The following is a 24,014-nucleotide window of genomic DNA, read 5'->3' as shown; positions in this document are numbered from 1 at the left end:
TTTTTGCTGTTCTCTTCTTATGTAAGCGGAAAAGCAAGAAAATGTAAGAGAATGTTTTCTGTTTTCGTTTCAAGGAAAAGGTGAAGAAAAAGACAAGAACGTATTTGTGACCCTTCGCCTCATTCCCATCCCTCCCTAATACTCCCCACTTCCGTCTCCATCTCCTCCCTATTTAAAACATTGTACAGTAGCACAGCCATTCCAACAGGGCTGACACATGTCTGGTGTCTCCCCATATACAGTATATAGCCTGTGTGTGTGTGTGTGTGTGTGTGTGTGTGTGTGTGTGTGTGTGTGTGTGTGTGTGTGTGTGTGTGTGTGTGTGTGTGTGTGTGTGTGTGTGTGTGTGTGTGTGTGTGTGTGTGTGTTCAGTCTGTGCTATATATAGAATCAGGGTGTGGGCCCTGGAAAAACAAAACAGTGACGTGGGATCGGTGCTGGCCTGACGCTGTGCGTCCCCACAGCAGCCACATACTGACATTACACACACTGTTATTACACAGCGTGTGTGTGTGTATGTGTGTGTGTTTAAATGGAGGCTCACCTCCTTAAACAGGTGGGGAATGAGTGCAGTGTTGGGGGGAAGAGCACTGAGTTGACGGGAAGAGTACAGTGCAAGTGTGTGTTTGCGTGCGACGCGCGTGTATGTGTGCGTGCGTAACAGGAATGGGGGTTGCGTTTATGTATGCACGTGTGCATGTGTGTGTAGCCCGGCTGAATCATTACACACACACACGCGCGCACATGCACATGCACACACAAACATGCGTGCGTGCGGTGTGCATGTTAATTACATGTGTCTGGCTGCAAACTGGAGTCCTGCAGAGGTCTGGTTGTGTATCTGTCACCACCAGGGCAGTCTGAGTAATGTTATATGAGTGGAACACGCCAGAACCAACAGCATCAGTCTATAGAACAGCAGCACGGTGACTTTTACATAGTCCACACAACAGTTTGTTATTGGTCACAGAGTATGACATCAGAGCAAAATAGCCGCTGTGTGAATATGGTCAATGGAGATTTTAACCACAAAGGCTAAAGAAGACACAAAATGTCAGCCTTATCTTCATTTAACTGGCCCACTAATGGCCAGTAATGGTACCATCTTAATTATAAGATGGTACCATTTCTGTCTACTACACTCTGCGTCTCAGAGGTGGGCTGTGGACAGTTCATACACCTGACTACCACTGACATCATCGGTGAGGATTACAAGGTAATGAAAACTACAGTCTTGCTCTTCCCGGAAATTTAGCACGCTGAAATAGAAGCCATTGTAAAAAAGAAAAGAAGAACACAGTTTTAAATCTTGTGAATTTACCAATCCTACCTACCGATGATATCATTGGTTGGCAATTAGACAGAAATGGTATCATCTAATAATGAGCATTAGTGAGGACCAGCTATATGATGGTGAGGTTGAAATGGGTTAGTGCTTATAGGGGATGTTATGTGTCACGTTTGTTGGTTTGTTTGCACAACACTATGACACAGGCCCTTCAATTACAGTCCATGTGCAAAACATCAGCTCAGGGCAATGAAGCAGCAGTCACAGCTTTATTGGCTGTCACTCTGTGTACTAGCTCACGCTGTGTGTGTGTTTAATTAGTGCCTGCAATGATTGTGAATACTGTTATTGCATAGCACTTGTATTCCCACTGCAAGTATTTCAGTACTTTTCACAACAGGGAGTGAAGACAGTTGGGAAAGATGTGACCACAGACTGTACCGTAGCCCGTCTGTGACCTCTCCGTCCACTGTAGCTCTGGGACTTGGTCACGATAGTCCCGCAGAGGGGGCAAATGGGGAAATGGTGATTTTTTGTTTTACCTATTTCCAAACATTGTATACATTTTTTTACGGTACCTGTAGTCCCGGGATCCTACAGATGATGATACGCAGTGATACAATTAAGAGGGGTTGAAACCTTTTGAAATCAGGTTTTTTAACAGCCTGCAGCGAATTTAACAGGAAGTGCACAGGAGGTGCGTTCCCGATCAGCAGCAGTTTAGGGGCTAGCTGTTCTGAATGAACAATAAAATACTTAATTTAACTCAGAGGGTGTACAAATGCTAACAAACGGACCAGTAAGAGTCCCTTTGGTTGCATTTGTACACCCTATGAGTTATATGAACACTAGGGATTTTACAGTATAGTGGTGGTAGATTGAACCTAAGACACAAAGGCTCATGAGGCCCGGGTTTGAATAGGAAACATAATGAGCAATGACTGGGTGTAGTTCCCGTAGTGTCAGCCTCGACTATGATGCTGACGGATGTCCTCGGGCTGTGAATCCAATTTCTGCTATTAGGAGATTTGATATGCAATTTAAATGCATTGTTCACTGCAGTATTTACCCAGCGAGGCTCCAGGCAATTAAAAAAAGAAAGTGACAGCATGATAAATGGCCTGCATGAATGCTAAAGGCCACAATTGTCCGCTTTGCTTTGTAAAGAAAACACCTGCGACTCTGAGCTGTCAGAGAGGTGGACAGTCTGGGTCTGTTTGTGTGGTGATGATGATAATACCATTCACACTCCATCCTACCTACTGTTCCACACCCTTCAACTGTCACAGTCACATGCACACACGTGCGCACACGCATACACACACACACACACACACACGTATAAACGCGTATTGGAAAGCGTACAATGTCATGCCAACTCAGACACTGACTTCATCTGCTATTTCTGAGGTTTGCTATCGTTTCTAAACACACACACACACACACACACACACACACACACACACACACACACCCTTGACCCACATGATCTCCTCCTGATCATTTTTTTCCAGGCCGCATGACCATCATCACCTACGGAGGAGAGGAGAGGAGAGGAGAGTGGAACCGGGGAGCAGACACATACCTGAGTTGTCGGAAAACTGCGGCACATCCCAGACGACCGCTGTCTCCATGCCTGTGGCCTGGAAAGTAGGCGGGGACCTGCACCTGTCAATCACTGGGGGCTCCGTATCTAGAAAGGGGACATGGTTGTCAACAGGTTTAATCATTAGGTATATACAGTATTTTATACCTACAAATACAGACAAATAATTTCTTTTGAGTATCATAGACATTTGGAGGGAGTGACACATTTTGAAGGAATCTCAAAGTCATACAACATAAACAACACACATCTGCTTGAGAGAGCAGTAGACTGTAACAATACTGTATAAACAAGGTTTAGAATAACGCGGCGATGGTACGTGGTGTTCTGACTTCTCACACATGTCGGTACAGAGTGTCAGAGGGCACCAGTGAAACACATGTCTCAAATAAACCCCCCCCCCACAACATTCCACGTTCATAATAACATATGGAAATGCTCACGATGGCTATACCACAGCTTAGCACAACCTCCCCTTCTGTCTGCCGGTATTACTGCGGCGGTTGACACGGGACACCCTTGTTTTTAACACGCTGCTACCGAGCGACCGTGTCTGCCACCTGCCAGGACGAATGGGCTGTAAGCTCGTATGAGGTCCCTTAATGCTCGTGCCTCACTGTGACAGACGCACGCACGCACGCACGCACGCATGCACGCATGCACACACACACACACACACACACACACACACACACACACACCACACACACACACAGTCACACACAGTGTGACAGGTAGACACTCCTCCCATAGTCCACTGTCTGCCTCGCCATTTATGTTACAGTCAATCGGGTTATCAATGGGTTATTTCTGTAAAACTATTTTTTTTTTTTATAAAATGAGTATGGTTATCAATCATACAAGTTCACCATGCAGTGAGTGATTCTGTAGAACGACAGGCAGTTTTATGAAATAACCATCTTCTCAAACTGATTGTGACACACACACCATTCCAACAAATTCCAATCCACTGGAAGCACATGTGTAACATCCATTTGGCTTTGATGTGTCCCCGCCACAATGAGCTCACCTATGACATTAACAGTAAAGGAGCAGTTGGCCTGGTTCCCGGTCCGGTCCGTTGCTATATAGGTGATGGTTTCCTTTCCGATGGGGAGCAGCTGGGGTGGACTGTAGACTGGTTTCACCTGAACTGACACCTAACAGAGGAAAATACAGAGAGGGGGGGGGGGGGGATTCAGCACACTGTAATGTAACCTTCATTTGGAGTCTTATGAGGATTGATGGAGTGAAAACTGGATTTGGTTGCTAATTTTGCCGCATGTACTGACTGATGTAATGTTCTTCAAATGAACTCAAAGGACATTAGATGGATGGATGGATGGATGGATGGATGGATGGATGGTGAAACATTTGAACAGATGGAAAGCTGTATGAATGGAAAGATAGTAGATCCATTCATTCTCTTCACCCATTAAAACCGGGAAAGCATCTGTGTCATTTTAACCACTTTAGCCATTATTTTGGCTATTCAAAAATAGCTGATATACAAGCTAGTGCGTCACTTCGTGCCGCGCAATGAGTTTGTAGATCCACAATTTTTGAACATTTTAATATATATACCTTTTCTTCTGGGGGGGGGGTCCCTGAAACAAAATATTTTGAGATGGGGGTCCGCGGCCAAATACATATAATTTTTTTGGAATCGGCCTCAGGTCTTAATGAGTTAATCTCTTCAGTCATCGGGGTGCTCTTTGTCTCAAACAAATGACAGTGTGTCTTCCCGGTGCGGCCCACCTCCTCTCCAGAGTTGTCCGAAGCAGTGGGGACGTCCCAGCTGATGTTGGCCGTCCCGCGCCGCTCGTCTGTCCCCGCCACCACATCCTGGGGGCACTGGATCCACGGGGGCTCTGAGTCTGGAGGAGGTAGAAAAAAATAAACCACGTTTGTTTGTTTGTTTGTTTTTTAAATGGAATGTTAGGAAAGGAGAGAAAGCAAGGGGTGAATGTGAGCCAACCCAGCAGTCACCCGCACACACACGCACGCATCTTTTTCTAAAATAGCAAAAATAGCACACAGCGTTTTTGCTACGTTTGCGAAGTACTGTATCTAGGCCCTATACTTCATTGTACAATGAATAGTGATAGTGGACGCACATACTTTAAGCCTGTCCGAAAGAGCTAAAGTAAATACAATGTCTTAATCGTGGTAAGTGTTTTTTTGGATCATATTGTGGCGGTAGATCTCGGCTTACACATTGGCATAGAAAGTGCTCATGGGCTTGAAAAGGTTGGTTACCACTGATATAGGGCTTAAAAGCATTATTTCATCCATCAAATTATAAATGATAATATTAAAGTATTACAGAGTTTCAACATGCAGACTGACACGCACACTCCCCACATTCACATGATTCAACACAAACCTGCTGCTCATTATTGCGCAGGAAAAAACTGTGATGTCGTCTGAACCCTGACCTTTTTCAATCCCCCCCCCCCCCATCAGAGACTTACTGAATCAAAGGGAAGGCGTAGCGCTGAAACTGTTCCAGCCAGGCTGATTCACTGACGTTACCATACGTGCGGTCTAATATGCGCTCTTATCTCTCTCCATGCATTACCTCAATCTCTGACCACGATGACAGAGACGGTACGGATCACTGGATATAGAGGTTACATGCGCCATACGTCTTATAGATGTCAAAATAATGTGGCAAGCTTTGATTTATGACTTTAATGCTTAGATCAGTTTTATTTAAATGCTGATAGTACGGTGATATACTGTAAATCATAAATTACCAACAGTTACACTGAGTGTATGTGTGTGTGTGTGTGTGTGTGTGCGCGCATGTGGCTGCGTGTGCTTGTGAGTGTTTGGTTGAGTTCAGGACCGCAGAGTGTGAAAAGGGTCGATCGACAACGTGTCGGTCTGCCTGTTGTGTAACAGAGCTGTTACCAGCTGGACCAGATGACCTGCCTACCACCAACACACACACACTGACACACACACACACACATACGCACAGGGCTCCGATCTGCCCCATCGGTCTTTATTACTTGTTAAATATTTCACTGTTGGTGTCATCACCATCGGAGAGGCTGAGAGCATAGCAGAGCCTGCAAATACACTTTCTATTCTTCTCACTTTCTCTTTTCTTGGTCCCTGTGTGTCACCCTGTCTCTTCTCCCTCCTGAAGTCTGTCTGCCTTTTCACTGTCTTAATAGTCTACTTTCTCTGGGAGGAAAAGGAGGGGGATGGGGTGTAACGAGGCCATTAACCACAATAACCCTGGCGTCCCTACTTTGGGCAAATTGTCAGACAATTTCAGAAATTTTCCTTTTCTTTCTTTTTTGTGCACTTTCCAAAATAGCAAAATCTACAAGCTCACAATGCGATTGGTGGGATGTGATGTGTTGTGAGCTTCTACATATGCTATTTTTGCTATTTGTTGTCCAATGAAGTATAGGGCTTAAGTGATCAAAGGCCATGCAGAGCTACTCCATACCACCTGGTACACCTGTCCGGCATCTGGACGTGGTCTGTTCTAACTGCTTCCCCCCTGAGATCCCCGGACGGGAGGAGTCCTGATATGGTTTGAGTTACTGTAGTGACCTAAGGCCGAGAGAGAGAGAGAGAGAGAGAGAGAGAAAGAGATCCCCATTCCCACCATTCACAAAGGAGGAAAGAATTCAGATGAAGGGGGAATACGGAATGGAAAAGTTCTTCTGCCCCGTCCAAGTTTCCTGCGCTTTTCTCTTTCTGTCTGTATCTCGACCTTTCTCTCTCTCTCTCTCTTTCACTCTCTGTGTTCTCCGTCTGTGTTTCAGATGTTTTTCTACATCTAATCATTTTTTCTGTGTGTCTCTCTCCCTCTGGCGCGCACACACGCGAATGCGCGTTCGTTGCACTAGCGAGGGCTATATGTCTGGTATCTCTTATGGGTTGAGTGGTCTTCAAAATCCATCTCAAACTGTGGATCCTGTGCTGCAGAACACAGCCACACAAAGATTGACCTACATCCAAAACCTCTTGATCTGGATGATTACTCTTTCTCTCCGCACACACACACACACACACACACACACACACACACACACACACACACACACACACACACACACACACACACACACACACACACACACACACACACACACACACACACGGTGTGTGAGCGCTACCTCTGCAGGTGGCTTTATGGGCAATAATGCTCCAGGACCCTGAAGTCAGACACACCGCCCTCCGGTCTCCCAGGAGAGTGTAACCTTCATGACAGGAGAGCTGACACGCGATGCCCGGCAACACGTCCTTCTTCCCACAGACAGGGGGCGACAGCACAACATTCTTCAGTGTCACCATGGGGGGGCACCGCACCTCTGGGAGGGAACAGAGAGAGAGAGAGAGAGTAAGAAATAAAAGAGAGACAGAGAGAGAGAGAGAGAGAGAGAGAGAGAGAGAGAGAGAGAGAGAGAGAGAGATTGAGTTTGAAATTAGTCATTAAGAAAAGTAGTTAAAACAGCAATCCACCAGGCTTGTACTCAGGTGGCGCAGTGATAAAGTACTTGCCCACCACCACAGGATTTAGGTGATTGAATCCACCATGGTGCAGCCGGCTTGGTCGAGCATCCAATGGCCTGTGTTCAAGGGAAGGAAGCTGGGCGGGAGGGGTGATATTTGTCACTGCACGTATTCCTACAGGCTGGGGTGGCACCTGTCAGCAGTGAGTGTTGGGCGGGAGGAGTGGAGGCGCTGTGTCCTCCCTGTGGGGGCTCCTCACTGGCAGTATGGGTACAACTAGCCTGGGACCAGACGAATCTGCGAGTGCAAAAAAAAATTGCACTCTGCGATTTGGGTCTGGCACCGCTCCATAGAGAATCCATTTCCTGCTCCAGAAGACGTGTGTAACCAATCAGGGCCCAGTATTCGAATATGGGAGACTGTAATTGGTAGTTGGTTGTAGGTCTAACCAATTGCGTCGAGGGCCATTGTTTTGATCCCGCCCCTTGAGAAAAAAAACGTCCTCATGGAAGCACCAGACTCATATCCACGCAGTGATATAGTCTGTCTACGCCAGGCTAGGGTACAACAGCAGTGATAACACACAGAAATGTGTGTGGGGGGTTGAGATTCATTGGTATAGATAAAAAGCGGTACAAAATAATTGGCTATTCTACATTAGAAAAAAAAAGAAAAAAAAAGAAAGGTGTCCAGTGGAGACCATGGACAGATGTAGGCAGGGTCTCCAATGAGCCAAGCAGTACATCAAGCCATCAGAGGAGGGAAGTAATAAATGCCCTGGCATAGAGTACACTCAGCTTTCCATGGCGCACGACCGGACATCAGGCCTTTAAATTAATGAATAATGCTGTATTGTGCTGAACTGGTATCTGTTGTTTAATATATGAGCCTATATAACTTTTTAAGATTACACTAAGGAAAAGGCTTTGGCTGTTGGGAGCTGCAGAAGCCTGTTGGAAGAACATCAACATGTTCATTTTACCATAAAGTGATTTGACCTCACAGGCCTTTGTGCAAGGTCTGCTATACTCGTCAACAATAAAGGCCATTTTCAGTGGCTATAAACCCGAACTGGCAAAAAAAAACACCATGAACGGCATCGGAAATGAATTTTAAGAAAGGGAATGACCGCAGGTCTGTTTTAGACAAGGGCTTTGTGGACAAATGCCCGATGTGGTCCCCTAAAGAACCAGGTCTGACAACAGATGGATGGATTGATCTCTCTCTCTCTCTCTCTCTCTCTCTCTCTCTCTCTCTCTCTCTCTGTCTCCATCTGTACCACTAGCTTCAGACGTTGCTAGTTCTAAAAGAAAACTGCTGAGAGAGTCAGTAGGGACGTTGACAAAATCAACACATCTCAACATCTCAATCCGATGAAAATATCCTCCATCCTCCATCTCCTTGAGCAGGCCGAGGCCATCCCGCTCCCCGCTACTGTGCAAACAAACATAGAGCAAACCACTGCGCGGGCAGATCTGGAGGCCAGGCCATACAGCTCTCTCTTTTTCAAACTGTATTTAATATGTAATGGCGCGTCTGCGGGTAAACGTCCAGACGTACGGACAAACAAACAAACTTTAACTCAATCAGAGATCCGGGGGGGGTGGGGGTAGTAGGGCTGATAAACAGCAGCGAGAGAGGGGCTCGGCTGAAGACGGTGGTGTTTCTAAATAGAGTAGTAAAGCCGCTGGTTGGAAGTGAGTCACTGCAGGCCAGAAGGGGCAGTGAGGCCGGAGGTTTGCGGTGAAACACTCTCGCGCTGTCCCCTTTTTTTTTTGGTGCTGCTGTGCCTGACCCGTGGCGCTCTTTGTGGCTGGCCTGCGTGCGCATAACTATTTTCACTTAACTATCAGTTTTGAAGTGTGTGGGTATCCGAGCACATGGACTGTGTGTGTGTGTGTGTGTGTGTGTGTGTGTGTGTGTGTGTGTGTGTGTGTGTGTGTGTGTGTGTGTGTGTGTGTGTGTGTGTGTGTGTGTGTGTGTGTGTGAGAGAGAGAGAGAAGAGAGAGAGAGCTTTGGAGGACGTATGCGTATCACTCTTTATTATGAGAGAGCTGATCTATCTTTCTCTGGGGGTGATGTAGTGTGGCTCAGAGCAAATCCACACCATATGTTCAACCACTGTGCCAGTGTGTCTGGGTGTGTGTGTGTGTGTGTGTGTGTGTGTGTGTGTGTGTGTGTGTGTGTGTGTGTGTGTGTGTGTGTGTTTCAGACACTTTGTATCTTTGTGGTTGTGTTGTGTGGGAGTGTACGCGTGTTATGTGTAGGCTGGTGTGTGGGTGGGGTTGGGATGTACTTGCGTGTGTGTGTGTGTGTGTGTGTGTGTGTGTGTGTGTGTGTGTGTGTGTGTGTGTGTGTGTGTGTGTGTGTGTGTGTGTGTGTACTTATGTTTCCAAGCATAAATAACCAGAATGTGTGCTCTTTTATGACCGGCTCGTACATCATGGTCTGCGTCTTCAGACAGATACAGTAAAAGTCACTAAAGCAGACACTGTGAAGTTGTGTTAACTCACAGTTCAATGGCAGGAAGCCACACTTCTAAATACTTACTGTTCATTTAACTCTGAGACTGAACATTTTGCAGTATATAGATACTGTAGGATTAGGATTAGGCATTTAGAGGTTACATTCAGGGATTAGGGTTAAAGGAGTAGTTCACCCAAAGGAATCCTTATTTTCTATCGATTACACACCACATAAAGCCTTGAATTCATGGATTTATTTTGTTTTTGTCGCATACCTAAGCCAATAATTTGATGACCGGCGGTCTCTCCGGTAGGAGACTCAAATGACCTGCATTTGTGTCTCCTACCGGAGACATTAGCATCTTTCCGCCGGCAATCAAATCATTGGCTTAGGAATGCGACAAAAACTAAAACAAATCCATGAATTCAAGGCTTCATGGGGTGTGTAATCGATAGAAAATAAGTAATGTTTTGGGTGAACTACTCCTTTAATGTTATGCCTGCTTCATACAGTATGTACAGTAGCTGCACACCGGTGTCGTGCATCAAAAATAGCCGATCAACAAGCTCACATGTCGCAACACGATGTGTTGTGAGCTCAGGTTTCAGGGCTAGGGTGAAAATCACAAACAATGGCAAAAATGGCATTTATAAATTGCTGTACTAAAATGTTGATGTCCTCACAAGTATAGTAATACTAATGTGTGTGTGTGTGTGTGTGTGTGTGTGTGTGTGTGTGTGTGTGTGTGTGTGTGTGTGTGTGTGTGTGTGTGTGTGTGTTAGGATGTGTGTTGAAGAGAGCACACAGAGAGAGTCACAGCTGGGATATTTATCATGGAAATGGGATTGACAATTACTAGACACCATAGATCCATCAAATTTCAATCCACAGATGACAGAACCATGAGCCTGCTGTTGAGTAGCCAGTACTACACACAGTACAGTATACAGACGCTAGGGACTGGGATACATTCATTCCACAAGATGCCAGTACAGGGATTATACAGGCAGAGAATTGGGACTAACATTTCCTAACAGATGTCTGCAATGTCATTTAGCCAAAACGGGCCAAGTATAAAAACATATCTAAGGCCAAGTGTATAAAACAGCTATGCTGCTCTACAAAGGGAAAATGCAGTTACTGTATGGAGTGTGAAACCGAGAAAAATGACTTTCATTTAGTCTTCTATTTTTTTTCCCCAAGACCAGCTCCAATGACTTGTAACGACCTTAAAAACGAGGTGATATGCTGATTTACTGAGAGGTAATTGTTAATCCTCTTATATCCTGCTCTAGCCCAAACAATGACTAATGAGAACCCCTGATTTTCAACCACCACTGAAGAGAATGCTGTTTTCATTTATAGGGGCAGTGTTTTTAACCACATGAACTCTAGCGTCCCTATTCTGAGGCAACATTTGGCGAAACTAGCCGATCTACAAGCTCACAATGTGTTGCAAAGGCTATTTTCGGCGAAAAGATATTTGGTGTAGAGGGAAAAAAGAAGTGGACCAAGTACAGAGCCCTGGGCGACCACAGTCAACTAAGTACTGTGTATCTGGTTTAAACTCATTGACTACCGACACTTACGACAATTTATGACGAAACATCGTCCAAACGCCCACACTGGCAAGGACGACTTATGACGACTTATTGTTTTTTAGTGGTTTTATAAAAGATCGCACTGTTCTCTATCACCCGAGTGATCACATGCAGTATTTTCAACGTGCTGCTGCAAGAGAAGGGGCCGTCGCGGTTGTAAAGATTTTTTTCTGGGCGACGCACACTGACACCGGATGTGTTTACAAACGGCCGGATGAGCGATAATAATGGATCAAAATTTGACCAGTTGAAAAGGTAAGAAAAACGTGCATTTTAGGCGAGAAATGGTATATTCACAGGCTGTTGGAAGGCAAAAAGGCCGTCGCGGTTGGAATATTTTTTCTCTGGCCGACGCACATGGATACCGTGTGTGTTTTTACAAACGGTCGGACAAGCGATCATAATGAAAATACATTTTCTGTGCATTTTCTTTTTCTATACATTTCCAGTTCAAAAAACGAAAATTGCTGGCAGTGGGCAAACGCAGCCAGAAATAAGTCTGGCAGTGAATGAGTTAAGGGATTAAGAGATTAGAACTGGAGGTTGTTAATAGCTAGAATAGACAATATGGCTGAAATAAATCAGAATCATTTTTATTACCGCGTATGTTTGCACATAATAATGAGGAATTTGTCTCAATGAATCAACAGTGTAGAAACATTATCAGTTATTTACAACCATTACTAAACATAATAAGGATAAGCATGAGCTTGTAGATCTGCCATTTTTTAAAATCCCTGGCACAAAATATTTTTGAGATGGGGGGGGTCTGCAGCCAAATACATCTTTTTGGGGGTCCTTGACATGAAAAAGTTTGAGAACCACTGGGATATAGGATGATGGGGGTGGATAGGATATACTGTATGCTGAGAATGGGACGCTGTGCTGAGGGCTTACCCACACACCGAGGTTGGGATCCACTCCACTGGGAGTTGGCCTGGCAGGTGAGCCTGGGGGTCCCCTCGAGCCTGTAGCCCCGTTCACAGCCTGCTTCACACTCAGTCCTGTAAGCTGGGCCTCCCTTGGTGCACCTCAGAAAGCCGTGCTGGGGCCGTGACAGAACCGGACAGGAGCGCACTGGGGGTCAGAAATGACAAACACTTAGTGGTGCGTAGCAAAATTCATTCAAGTTCATTTAACTGGAAGTGGGAAAATGCACCCAGACGGACCAATTTCTACACTCTCAGAGTGTAAAAAAAGGACAACAATACTGTGTAATAAAGATTGTTTGATTTTGTAACTTTGTTTTCCAGATGAGCTACTGTATACAAAGTTCATTGCCATGTTGGGCATAAACACTTGGAGAGGATAAACGAGACATTTGACACCAGTGCAAAAAGAGATAACACATGATAAATCATGAAAACCATGACACTTTACACGAATGTATAAACAACTGAATGTGAATGTGATGCAGGCGATAAGAGCACAGCATGAATACACACACACACACACAAAAGCGCGCACGCACGCACGCGCGCACACACACACACACACACACACACACACACACACACACACACACACACACACACACACACACACACACACACACACACACACACACACACACACACACACACACACACACACAAAAAAAGAACAGAATCTTTCTTTTAATAATGAAGCAGATGAGTGTGAGAGGAAATAAACAAACAATTAATTTAGGACAATCACAGGAAAGTCATCAAAAAATCATCTTAGTGTACTCTGTTGTGGCTAACAACTTAACCTGACAATGTCCTCACCACCTATTTGCTCCCCAGGGCCAATTCAAGTAAAACATTTACTAGAAGAATTCTTTTGAACAAATTTCATTCAACCCAGTTCCCCATAAAACCAGGTAGATGAGTCTCGTAAATAAAAAGTAAACAGAGCAGTAAATCAAACATAGGAATGTGCTGGATTGTCTATATGTAGCTATCATATACCCCATGGTGTGTGTGTGTGTGTGTGTGTGTGTGTGTGTGTGTGTGTGTGTGTGTGCGTGCGTGCGTGCGTGCGTGCGTGCGTGCGTGCGTGCGTGCGTGCGTGCGTGCGCATGTGTGCATGTGTGTGTGTGCATGCGTGCACGTGCGTGTGCGTGCATGCGTGTGTGTGTTGTCTGTTCCTGGTTACGTTGAGGTCGAGTAGACAGCATGTGGTGTGTTATTTCTCATCGCCACCCATAGACACAGAGGAGACCCCTCTCTCCCTGAGGGGTTTAGCTAGCTGGGAGGTCCTCCATATAGGAGAGAATAGACTTATTGTGATGCTTACACACAGACACACACATACACAAGTTTACAGACAGCATACATACACACTTCAACGTCATAGATGTGTATCTTTCACTTAGATCTGTATCTTTCACTTTCACCATCCACTTACACTGTACTGTACACAGTACACTGTTATTCCATCATTTCTCCCTCAACCTCTTATGTGTTCTTTCTCACGTTCTTTCTTTTACAGGCTCATTCAATCTTTCTTTCTTTCCCTACCTTTCTCTAGCCTCTCTCTCTCTCTCTCTCTCTCTCTCTCTCTCTCTCTCTCTCTCTCTCTCTCTCTCTCTCTCTCTCTCTCTCTCTCTCTCTCTCTCTCTCTCTCTCTCTCTCTCTCTCTCTCTCTCTCTCTCTCTCTCTCTCTCTCTCTCTCTCTCTCTCTCTCTCTCTCTCTCTCTCTCTCTCTCTCTCTCTCTCTCTCTCTCTCTCAGAGCCTGGTAGACCACAGTAGTCGTCCAATTAAACACTGATCCTTGAATCAGTCTAAACCCATATGATCTCACCAACACACTCTCTCACAGCCCTCCCACCCACCCAACGCGAGTGCACACACACACACACACACACACACACACACACACACACACACACACACGTATGCAGGCTTTTACAGAGCTCTTAGCAACAAGTATCTACAACAATGAAACACAAATCCGTCATTGTGATGGGTCCATTAAGTGGTACATAAATGTTTATGGAGGATCGGCAGGCTCAGCAGGCTTTGATGACCATGTTTAATAAGGAATCATGGAGGCCATGTGGAGTGGAGAAACCCACTGAGATCAATTAGACTAACACGTGTGTGTGTGTGTGTGTGTGTGTGTGTGTGTGTGTTTGTGTGTGTGTGTGTGTGTGTGTTCGCTTGCGTGCGTGCACGTGTGTGTTCGCGTGCGTAAAGTATAACATTTTATAAAAGACATACATCATGGACATGCACGCCTATTTTATTTCCAAGTGACAATGAGAAGCAATTAAAATCTAACATACAGTAGCCTATTTGCAATGTTACAAGTTAGGTGCTTAATCATTCACTCATTTAAACAAACCGCTTTAACAGTCATTCCGATAAGATTGCAGATCTGGCTGGATTGGCTATTTGAAAATAGCCGATCTACAAGCTCACAATGCGTCGAGAGCATGCAGATCTGCTATTTTCAAAATATACGAGCGCTTATGCGAGAGCATTTTCGGGAGTCAGGTGCCGCTGTAATCTTTTCATGAACAGTGAGGTCTCCAAACTTGTATACAGTAGCGTGTGCGTGTCCTATGGAGTTATGTTTAACCTGCGTTAAGGATGAAAACCCGCGGAGGTGATCTTTACGCTGTGGATTTATTTGGGCAACTGGGAGATCGGAGATATAACCATCCAGCACACACCAGCCTTCATCCATTCATGTTTATTTATTCATTCATCACTCCATAAACGTTCAGATTATGACTGCGTTATCTCTCATTAACGTGGCGTCACGGCGTTCACAGGCAATACATGATTGCTTTATTTTACTGTAACTAGAACGCGCACTGCGCACTGGCACTGCACTCGGCAATGGGTTAAATTTATATATAAACGTTTTCCGTCCATGACGATGTGATTGGTGTCATTCATGTACTACTTGACAAAGATTGTACCGTCATGGAATAATGCTTAATGCTTCAAAATGAGAATCACATGCAAGGTCAGTATGTACGGTATCTGTAAACTCATTTAACAACACAGCTAAATCAGTTCTTATTGGAACCACAGTGTTACATTCTATTATGCTAACTATTGTTAAACTCTCTTTTGTGGAAGGAACAAGGTAATACAGGAAACAATTTGTGTGGCTGCCTTTCACATTTTTTCAGAACGTAGTGGGGAGTTGCAAAGAACAGCAAAGGCTATAAAACACAAGTGAGGGGAAGATGTTAAAACATAAACAAAGTCTGGTAGAAACATGACATCAGAGTTACGGTTGAATTTCATTAGAAGTCATAGTAACAATTTGCCAAGGCATACGACTTGGAAATACAATAGCCCTTTATTGGGGCAAACAACCAAATGACCTACTATGTGTTGCCACCCATGCTGGCCCTCACCAGGAAGTGGGTTTGCAAATGGTTTGGAATGGAAACAGCAAGCATGTTCCTGAACTAGCTTGGTTTCCCCATTCAGCCTTCTCCTCTGCAGTGTGAACTCAACCATCCAATCCTCTACTGTTTGTCAAATGGGGGTACTAGTACCCCTAAAGGTACTTTGGGGTCAACTCCTATGGATACACAGGAAGTTCTGACTGATATTGCAATCAAACAATTTATTAAGACAGAAACACCAAAAAAACGTCCGTGTCAGGAAAAACATTTTATGGTGGCGAAGGGAGTACTCAGCTGAAAAGGTATTGTAGTCGGGGTACTCTAGTAAAGAATGTTTGAGAACCACTGCTCTACTGCACTTCCTCCTCACCTCGGCACATAGCCGGCATCCCTGACCAGCTGCCGTCGGCCTGGCACAGCCTGATGCCCGTTCCCTGGAGGTCAAACCCGGGCTGGCACCTCACCCCACAGGCCGAGTCATAGTGGTTGTTACACACATTCTGGATGAAGACGCCGTTGTCTGGTGGAGACAGCTCTGGACAATACACCACTGGAGAGGAGAGATGTATGGATGCATTAAATTACAGTAATTACACCAGCCCCAAAATGTCTGAACACACATGTATGTAATCTGAATAATACGAATGGGGAAAAAATGCAAGAAAGGCTGTAAAAGGCAAGAACACGCACGCACGCACGCACGCACGCACATGCACACACACACACACACACACAAAGTTGTAAATGATCCCTATGGCTGCTGCTGGTGGTAAAGGCTTACTTTGGGACAGACTGAATAGTTAATGTTCCTAACACTGAGGAAAGGAGAGAGGTTGCAGAAAATCACAGGTTTTGTGTGTGTGTGTGTGCGTGTGCGTGTGCGTGTGCGTGTGTGTGCGTGCGCGCGAGCAAGCGAGCGAGCGAGAGAGAGAGAGAGCACATGCTGAGGTGAAAAGGAAGCAGATTAAGAGGCAAAGAGGCAAAGAGAGAGAGAGAGAGAGAGAGAGATAAATGCTTTTATTCCAGAAAGCTGCTGACTTCCTGAATCCTCAGCCTGTGACCTTTGACCCTTGCCTCAGACGAAGGTGATGCCAATGATAATGGATAACATCTTGTTCAACTGAAATGCATGATGAAGAAATCACCGGGTCATCCTCCGGGAACAGGAGGAGGGGGGTGATTCCCATTACTGGAACCTGGTTCTTAATTTGGGGTGAGTTTACAGTAACTTCATACTTCTGCAAAACAGCCTGGATATGGTGGAAATGGATTGTTTGTGGTCGAACTGATTCATATCTGTCACACTGGAGTTGGGTGTGGTTGTGTCAACTTGTGTGGTATGGGGTTTAAGCCTGATTTATACTTAGTTTAGCGTCAGTGTTGTGCATAAAAAATTGGTCTCCAGCCGGAATCGAACTGGATATGTTGCAATTATGTGGTCAGCTACCAACAGCCAACCCCATACCCCTTTCCCTTCTCATACGTTTATGTCTACTATTTATCGGGAATTTATCACTACATGGCAGATTCAACATCACCGTGTTCGCCAAGGACATGTCAAAGTGACTTCACAAGCGGTGGCCTCTGCCAGTTGGCTCTCCTTAGCGACTACGGTGCTTTCAGATCCCTGTGGGAGAGTGCAGCTTAGACAAGCTCCCACGGGGGTGTGAAATGTCAAATCACATATAATAACAACAACACGATCCACTGTAACATGGCGCTTGGTTGTTCTCACCCTGGCAGGTCCAGCCGACGGCGCGGAAACCCGGCTTGCAGACGCAGTCGCTGAGGGACGTGCTGCCCGGCTGGGAGGTGTACTGGGTGTCGGGGCATGGCAGGCAGGTACCCAGCCCTCCTGGGGTGCCCTCTGGTTTGTAGGTGCCCGGCGGGCAGGCTGTTTGGGAGACACAGACAAAGTTCAACTCAATGTTTGAATTCAATTCAAGTCTTTACTGTGCCGCCTGGGGAACATTGTCCTGTAATAAGGCTTGACAGCAGGACAATGTAGACCATGCAGGACAATGCAGGCCCTAAAGAGATGAATGCTTGGTATATACTTCTGGCATTGCTCTTGGCCAAGGTACTGGCATTATGACTGTAGTTGGTTCCCGTTTGCAGCACTGATGTGGCTGCTCACTGTTCCCAAGTAGATAGGATGGGTACAAATTTAGAGGACAAATTTCCATTAGGGGACAATACAGTATAACGTAACCTCGAAGTCGAGTATGAGGAGCAGTAGGAAATAATCATCACCACTATAGATATCTAACACCAATAGTAATCAACCATATGCATACAGTCATCAAAGGAAATTAAAAGTCAACTATTTTGGTTTCAAATGCTTCAAATACTTATATCCTGAAAAGTGTATATAAAATAGCCAAACGATCTCATTTTGAACACATGGAACAGATTATATACAGGTGTTTATAAAAGACTATAAAATAAGAGTTTAATTTAGTTCAGCACAACTCGGCAACAGACATCAAAATGTTCAGGAAGATTTAACCCAATTCATGGCATTTTGATCACACACACACACACACACACACACACACACAGACACACACACACCCACACACACACACACACACACACACACACACACACACACACACACACACACACACACACACACACACACACACACACACACACACACACACACACACACACACACACACACACACACACACACACACAAACACTTAGCCTGATAGTTGTGTGCTGGTGTCATACACTGAAAGTAGCTATTGTAGACGATCTAAGTATAAATCAGGCATTCCAGTTCCTGGTGGAACCACCTGAGTCAGATGTGTTTTAAAGGTGGAGCGATGGGGTTCAGACGGAGGTTCTCTAACATTCCTGCATTCTTCTATAAATCAGCTCCTAAACACAAAGAGGAAGAGGAGGATAGGGAGAACGGGAGGAGGGAACTGGAAGGCAACTCTACTGCATGTCGCAATAAGAGAGGTCATCTCTGTGCCACGTTGCACCACAAATCAGCCCCCCCTGCACCCCTCTGTGCTCCACTGGAAGCCAACTTTCATCTTTCACTGAACGGATGATTTGTTGTGAGGGTCAATAAAGGAAGTGAGACATTAAGCATGAGACATTACGCATGTAAGTAAACCACACAGTAAAGTCCAGACTGTCAATTTAACCCTGGGAGTGTCCAAACGGACCCCATGTGTACACTCTCGGGGTTACATTAACACTGAGCACTTTGCTGTGCACATTTAGCAGGGAAGAAAGCTACTAAGCGAAGCGTGCTGTTGGAGGAGGTGTAACAGAGAAGCCACAGTCATTCCCTCAGCCTGACGAGAGGTGTGAATTTCCACTGCTGCACCACTGCCAGCTCTCTCTCTCTGGCTGTGTCTCTCTATCGCTCTCTCTCTCTCCATTTTCCCCCCTCTAACATGTCTCATCTTACATTTCTCTCACTCTCTTTCTCTCTCTGTCTCCCTGTCTCTCTCTTCCCATCTATATTTCTCTCTCTGTCTCTCCATCTCTCTCTCAGCTCCAGGAACCCACCCTCACTGTCCTCCGTGCCTAGACACACTAACCACCCCCCCCTCTCAAACACACATACACACACACAAGCGGAGGGGTCAGCCAAGCAGCATTAACCGACCGTAAAGCAGACTGGCACTGAAATACAACCGCTAACCCACATCAAACACAGACAGACAGACAGACAGACAGACAGACAGACACACACACAAAGCCTGTCGATGTCAGTAGTAGTGAAGAATGATGTGTGTATCTGGTTTTAATGCATGCATTTCATCTGATAACAGACTCAACACGTGACTTGTCTTGTCAGAGGAGGCCGACGTGAGTCTGAACCCCCCCCCCCCTCCGGACTCTTATTTTATGGCTTCATTTAAAATTTACAGGAAGCCTAGTTATTTTTAATGTGAATAATAATTCACTCGCTCCGTTAACAGTGGAAACACTGTATCGAAAAAATATGTAACTTTTTCGCAGGCGCTGGTGCGTTGCTGGCTAGCTCAAATGGTGCTCACCTACGCACGCATAGATCGGATGCGTGCGTGTACATGGGAAACACACGTTCACACAACACAGATACACACACACATGCATAAGTACAAGTTTCAGGAGGACAAGACCTGGTGCTTTCTAAAATGGCCACTGTGTAGTACTGTACGGCATGGTTCTTTTTGATTGATTGAAATATTAACTTATTTAGCTGAGGACCCCCTAAAAGCCCCTCAAGGACCCTTGGGGGTCCCTGGACCCCACTTTGAGAACCACTGCTGGCGGGCTACTGGGAGAGAGGGAGGGAACCATGGACAAACAGACATACAGACAGACAAACGGACAGACGGACGAACGGACAGACGGATGGACAGGAAGCCCTCGTCTCTGTTCCACGATGAAAGGAGAAGCAGCCATCAGTCTGCAGAGTTAATCACTGGAAGGGGGACGCAAACACATGCGCTGTGTGTATCTCCTCAGGCTCCATCGTGCTAAACGACAGACCCCCGACTGGGGGGTGCACTTGGATCTCTGCACTGCCCCGATCCCCATGGTTTGAATTAAGCATCAAGCCAGCGTATGCTCCGGTATGTACCCGTGTTCTGCCCTGCGGCTACAGGGGAGGAAAGGGGGATTCACTGTACCACTCGTACCCTTCATTTAGAGGGGAAGTGGACCGTCAGTCGTCCAGATGACCATAAAGTAAAAAAGAACCTGCTGTTCCTGAGCTGTTTAAACCATAAGGACTGAAGCTGTTTAAAAGAGAGCTACTGTATGGTATGCACTAATGATCTCCAGCAAGGACAACTACAGACCCACGGCTCCTACAGTATGTGAGCAGTCGGCAATGTGTTCAAACAAAGAGAATAATTTAAATAAGAATGGCTATTCATTAATTATGTTACATAATAATAATAATATATATAAAGTTAACCTCTTAAACCCTATACTTTGTTGAACAGGGTCCCTCAGGGGTCTATACGTGGTCCCTCCTTTTCTTCCCTCTACACTAAATCTCTAAGCCGATATACAAGCTCACAGCACGTCACATGCTGTTAGCATGTAGATCGGCTATTTATGCCCAATGTTTGCTTTCTATGACATGCCCAGAATAGGGACGCTATGGTTCATGTGGTTAAATGGTGTTTTCCTTTGATGCGGAATTTGTATTTTTTTTCTTACCTTAATATGTACAACACAGTTACAACACAGTTAACCTCTAACATTAGGTGAGATACTTTTTTTCAAATTATCAAACAGTAATCATACACTCTGGTCTGATCATAGGTAATTGCGTTTTCTTTAACTCAGCACATTTGTAGGTAGACAATTTCCCCAAATAAACTGTCTACGTTGCTGTAGAATTTCAGCATAAGAAAGGGAGTTTACTAAGGTAAACAACCATCCCTCTTTTTAGACATAGTGTAGAGATGGAGTAACACAAGGGCAGAGAGGAATTATGACGACACGCAAAGGTGGTCTCCTGTGACGAGAGACGGGGAGTGAACATGAATGCCATCAGTCAGTCTCAAATCAAAGCGGACGTGTTCAACGAGGCACGTCTCCTTTGCAAACACACCGTGTTTCCTCCTCCCCTCTCGTCTTTTGACTTCCACAGCCTCTGACCTCTCGGCCTTAAATCGTCCAATCTCTCCTTATTCAGCATAATACTTCAAGAGTTCGACGGGCACGACGTCCGATGCTTACCTCACAATACAAACACACGCTGTCTCCTTCAACCTGACATAAACTAATCAACTCTCACATAAAATAATGATGAAAAAGTAATAAAACAAGAACAAAATAACACACACTCCAGACCTGTCCTGTTCCACTCACTTTTGAATAATATGAAGTAAGTAATTTAGCCTGGCGGGGGGACCGTGCTCATGAGCTCAGGGTTACTATCACACAAGAATCTCCATGTCTCTAGGGGCAAGACTGGGATCGATTAGCAGAGGCCTAAAAACGATAAAAGAGAGTCCTGAGGGAGATCTGGAAACATCTGCCTCCTCACACTGTCCCAGTGACAAACAAAGAGAGAGAGGTTTCCATCTTAGAGTGACAAATAGTGCTGAGTCCAACTAAATGTGGGGTGTGTGAGTGCACTCTGCACGTCTGTCTGTTCTGTTTAAGACCAAACAATGCAGACAAGAGGATGTCCGGCATCACTGTGTATGAGATGCTAAATCTGGACAGAAGCCTGTCCACATGCTCTCTAGGGCCTCTCTCACACACAAACACTCAATCTGGGTTTTAAATCCGTTGATTCTTAAATGAGAAAACAATGTTAACATGCAAGGAAAGTTTCCATTCTCAACCACAGCCTCTCACGCACAAGTGATCGCCTATGAAGAGACAATTCCAATGCATAGTCTAAACCCACACAAACACAATTACCTTCACTACAGGAACTGGCCCAGACACAAAGAAATGCATGCGTAGCCCAAGCTTTACATTTCAGGCAAAAACAGTCTGCGTATACATTTAGTCTGTGCCAGTAACAACGGAACGTGTACATCTCATGGTTTAGCCATGAAATCTACTGTACAAGACCACCAGGGAAGTATGAAACAGAATGAATGAGAGGTGGAAAGATTGTACTGTATGTGATCATAATAAACTTAAGTTATATAGTACCTTTCACACATAAAATACAGCTAAAATGTTTTATGGGCAGCATTTGAAAAAAGGCTATTATATTTATTTTGTGGTCATTTGAAAAATAAAATAAAATAAAAAATAATCTTTAAAAGAACAATTCTGTTTGCAACTGGTAGACCACATGGGCCAACACTGAATGGAGAGCCCACCTCCAGTGGCTCCAGTTAGTGCTATTGACCGCAAAGCCTACTGACCCCCTCCAAAATCCTCCACCCGACGGCAACATTTTGTGTAACAGTCATTGATTCAACAGGGAATTCTGCACCCGTTTCTAATGAGCTTACTGTTATGTTTTTCCAAAAACTCACACTTGGGACCCGGCGCAGGGGGACCCCTGCCATGAAAATGACATCTGCAGCATAATGATCGTGTCCGGTTCATGAAGGAAATGACCGTAATTGCATGCATGTTGAAGTGATCAAAATTGGAAGCGACAACTACAAGTGATGGTGGTTTTGAACTCCACTAAGAAAACCATAAAGCTCTGCCTATAGACAGTTGTTACAGTCCAGCTGCTTCCGTTCTCTCCCATCAAGGGACATACTGTACATCATATCGTCATACAGTATGGGGTGGGGGGTGTTCATAGGAACTGCGTGACCTCAATTTAAGGGATTAAAAAAAAAAGTGAGGTTAGTTTGGGGAACGTCTGCCTTATGGAAAGTCAGGAGATTCTAAATCACATCACCAGATTTCATTGAAGTCTGGTCTGCTGTCCAGCTGGACGGGGGAGTGGGAGAGAAAGGGAAGGGAGAGAGGGGGAAGCCATAGTCCAGCTGTCCACCTACACAACCCACAGCCTCCATCTGCTGCAGGGGAAACCTCCACGGACCCTCCCCACCACCATAGCAACCCCCATTCCCCCCAAAAAGAAAAAATAACTTCCATCATGGAAACGTCTGGAAAGGAATCTTTGGAGTGAATGGAGGGGGGTTGGAAGATCTCTGGCCGTTCTGATCGGCGTGCTAACGGCTGCTTATTATTACTCTGTCCAATTCCCACAGCGAGTCTGACTTCACCCGGCAATTGCTAGATACCTCTGGTGGCTTCCCAGGGCCAGAGACTGTCCTGCTCGCTTATTACAGAGTCCAAGAAACACACCAAGGGGGGGCGGTGGTGGTGGCGGGGGGTTCGATTGGGAAAGCGAGGCGAACCGCTAAACAACTGTACAAACACAGGTTTGTTCCCCGAGTCTGGTTTGCCTGATTACAGATGTCAGATGTACACAGAGATATGTGGTGGTACAGCGGCCACGGAATGCTCTCAGCCCTGGGGGACCATGGAGAACACCGAGGACTTGGAATACTAACATGCTTGGCAGAACAGCCGAGACATTCTCACCGGCTTCCACAATATATTATGTCACTGTGTTGCCTGCGCACAAAGTGTTTTCATAACTCCTTGGCGAGGCGATGCGAAGTGATATGTTATCCAAACAAACGCACCACACACACATACTGTACATGTTGTAAATACGGTCCGCGGGCATGCTAGCATACAAATGCACACACATACAAATAAGCAAAGTATGCGATGAATCAAAATGACATGGACAAATGACATGGACAAACAGA

The 24,014-nt window shown here is 45.3% G+C and overlaps 1 protein-coding gene across 3 annotated transcripts in view; it reads right to left on the bottom strand.

Annotated features, from left to right (window-relative positions):
- Positions 1-24,014, bottom strand: part of svep1 (sushi, von Willebrand factor type A, EGF and pentraxin domain containing 1) — a 102,788-nt gene that overhangs the window by 34,340 nt on the left and 44,434 nt on the right. For all 3 annotated transcript variants that reach the window (XM_084043421.1, XM_084043422.1, XM_084043423.1), the window contains exons 4-10: positions 17,510-17,668; positions 16,145-16,324; positions 12,338-12,517; positions 7,037-7,231; positions 4,653-4,771; positions 3,925-4,054; positions 2,874-2,981 (exon numbers count right to left, since the gene is read on the bottom strand). In XM_084043421.1, coding sequence (XP_083899547.1) covers positions 2,874-2,981; positions 3,925-4,054; positions 4,653-4,771; positions 7,037-7,231; positions 12,338-12,517; positions 16,145-16,324; positions 17,510-17,668 — 1,071 coding nt within the window. The remainder of the gene's footprint in view (positions 1-2,873; positions 2,982-3,924; positions 4,055-4,652; positions 4,772-7,036; positions 7,232-12,337; positions 12,518-16,144; positions 16,325-17,509; positions 17,669-24,014) is intronic.

Source organism: Gymnoscopelus microlampas (assembly GCF_963454915.1).
Source record: "Gymnoscopelus microlampas genome assembly, chromosome: 19".
In the NCBI taxonomy this organism is placed as follows: Eukaryota; Metazoa; Chordata; class Actinopteri; order Myctophiformes; family Myctophidae; genus Gymnoscopelus; species Gymnoscopelus microlampas.
The sequence above is the reverse complement of the archived record's forward strand: the minus strand, read 5'-3'. Positions and strand labels throughout refer to the sequence as shown.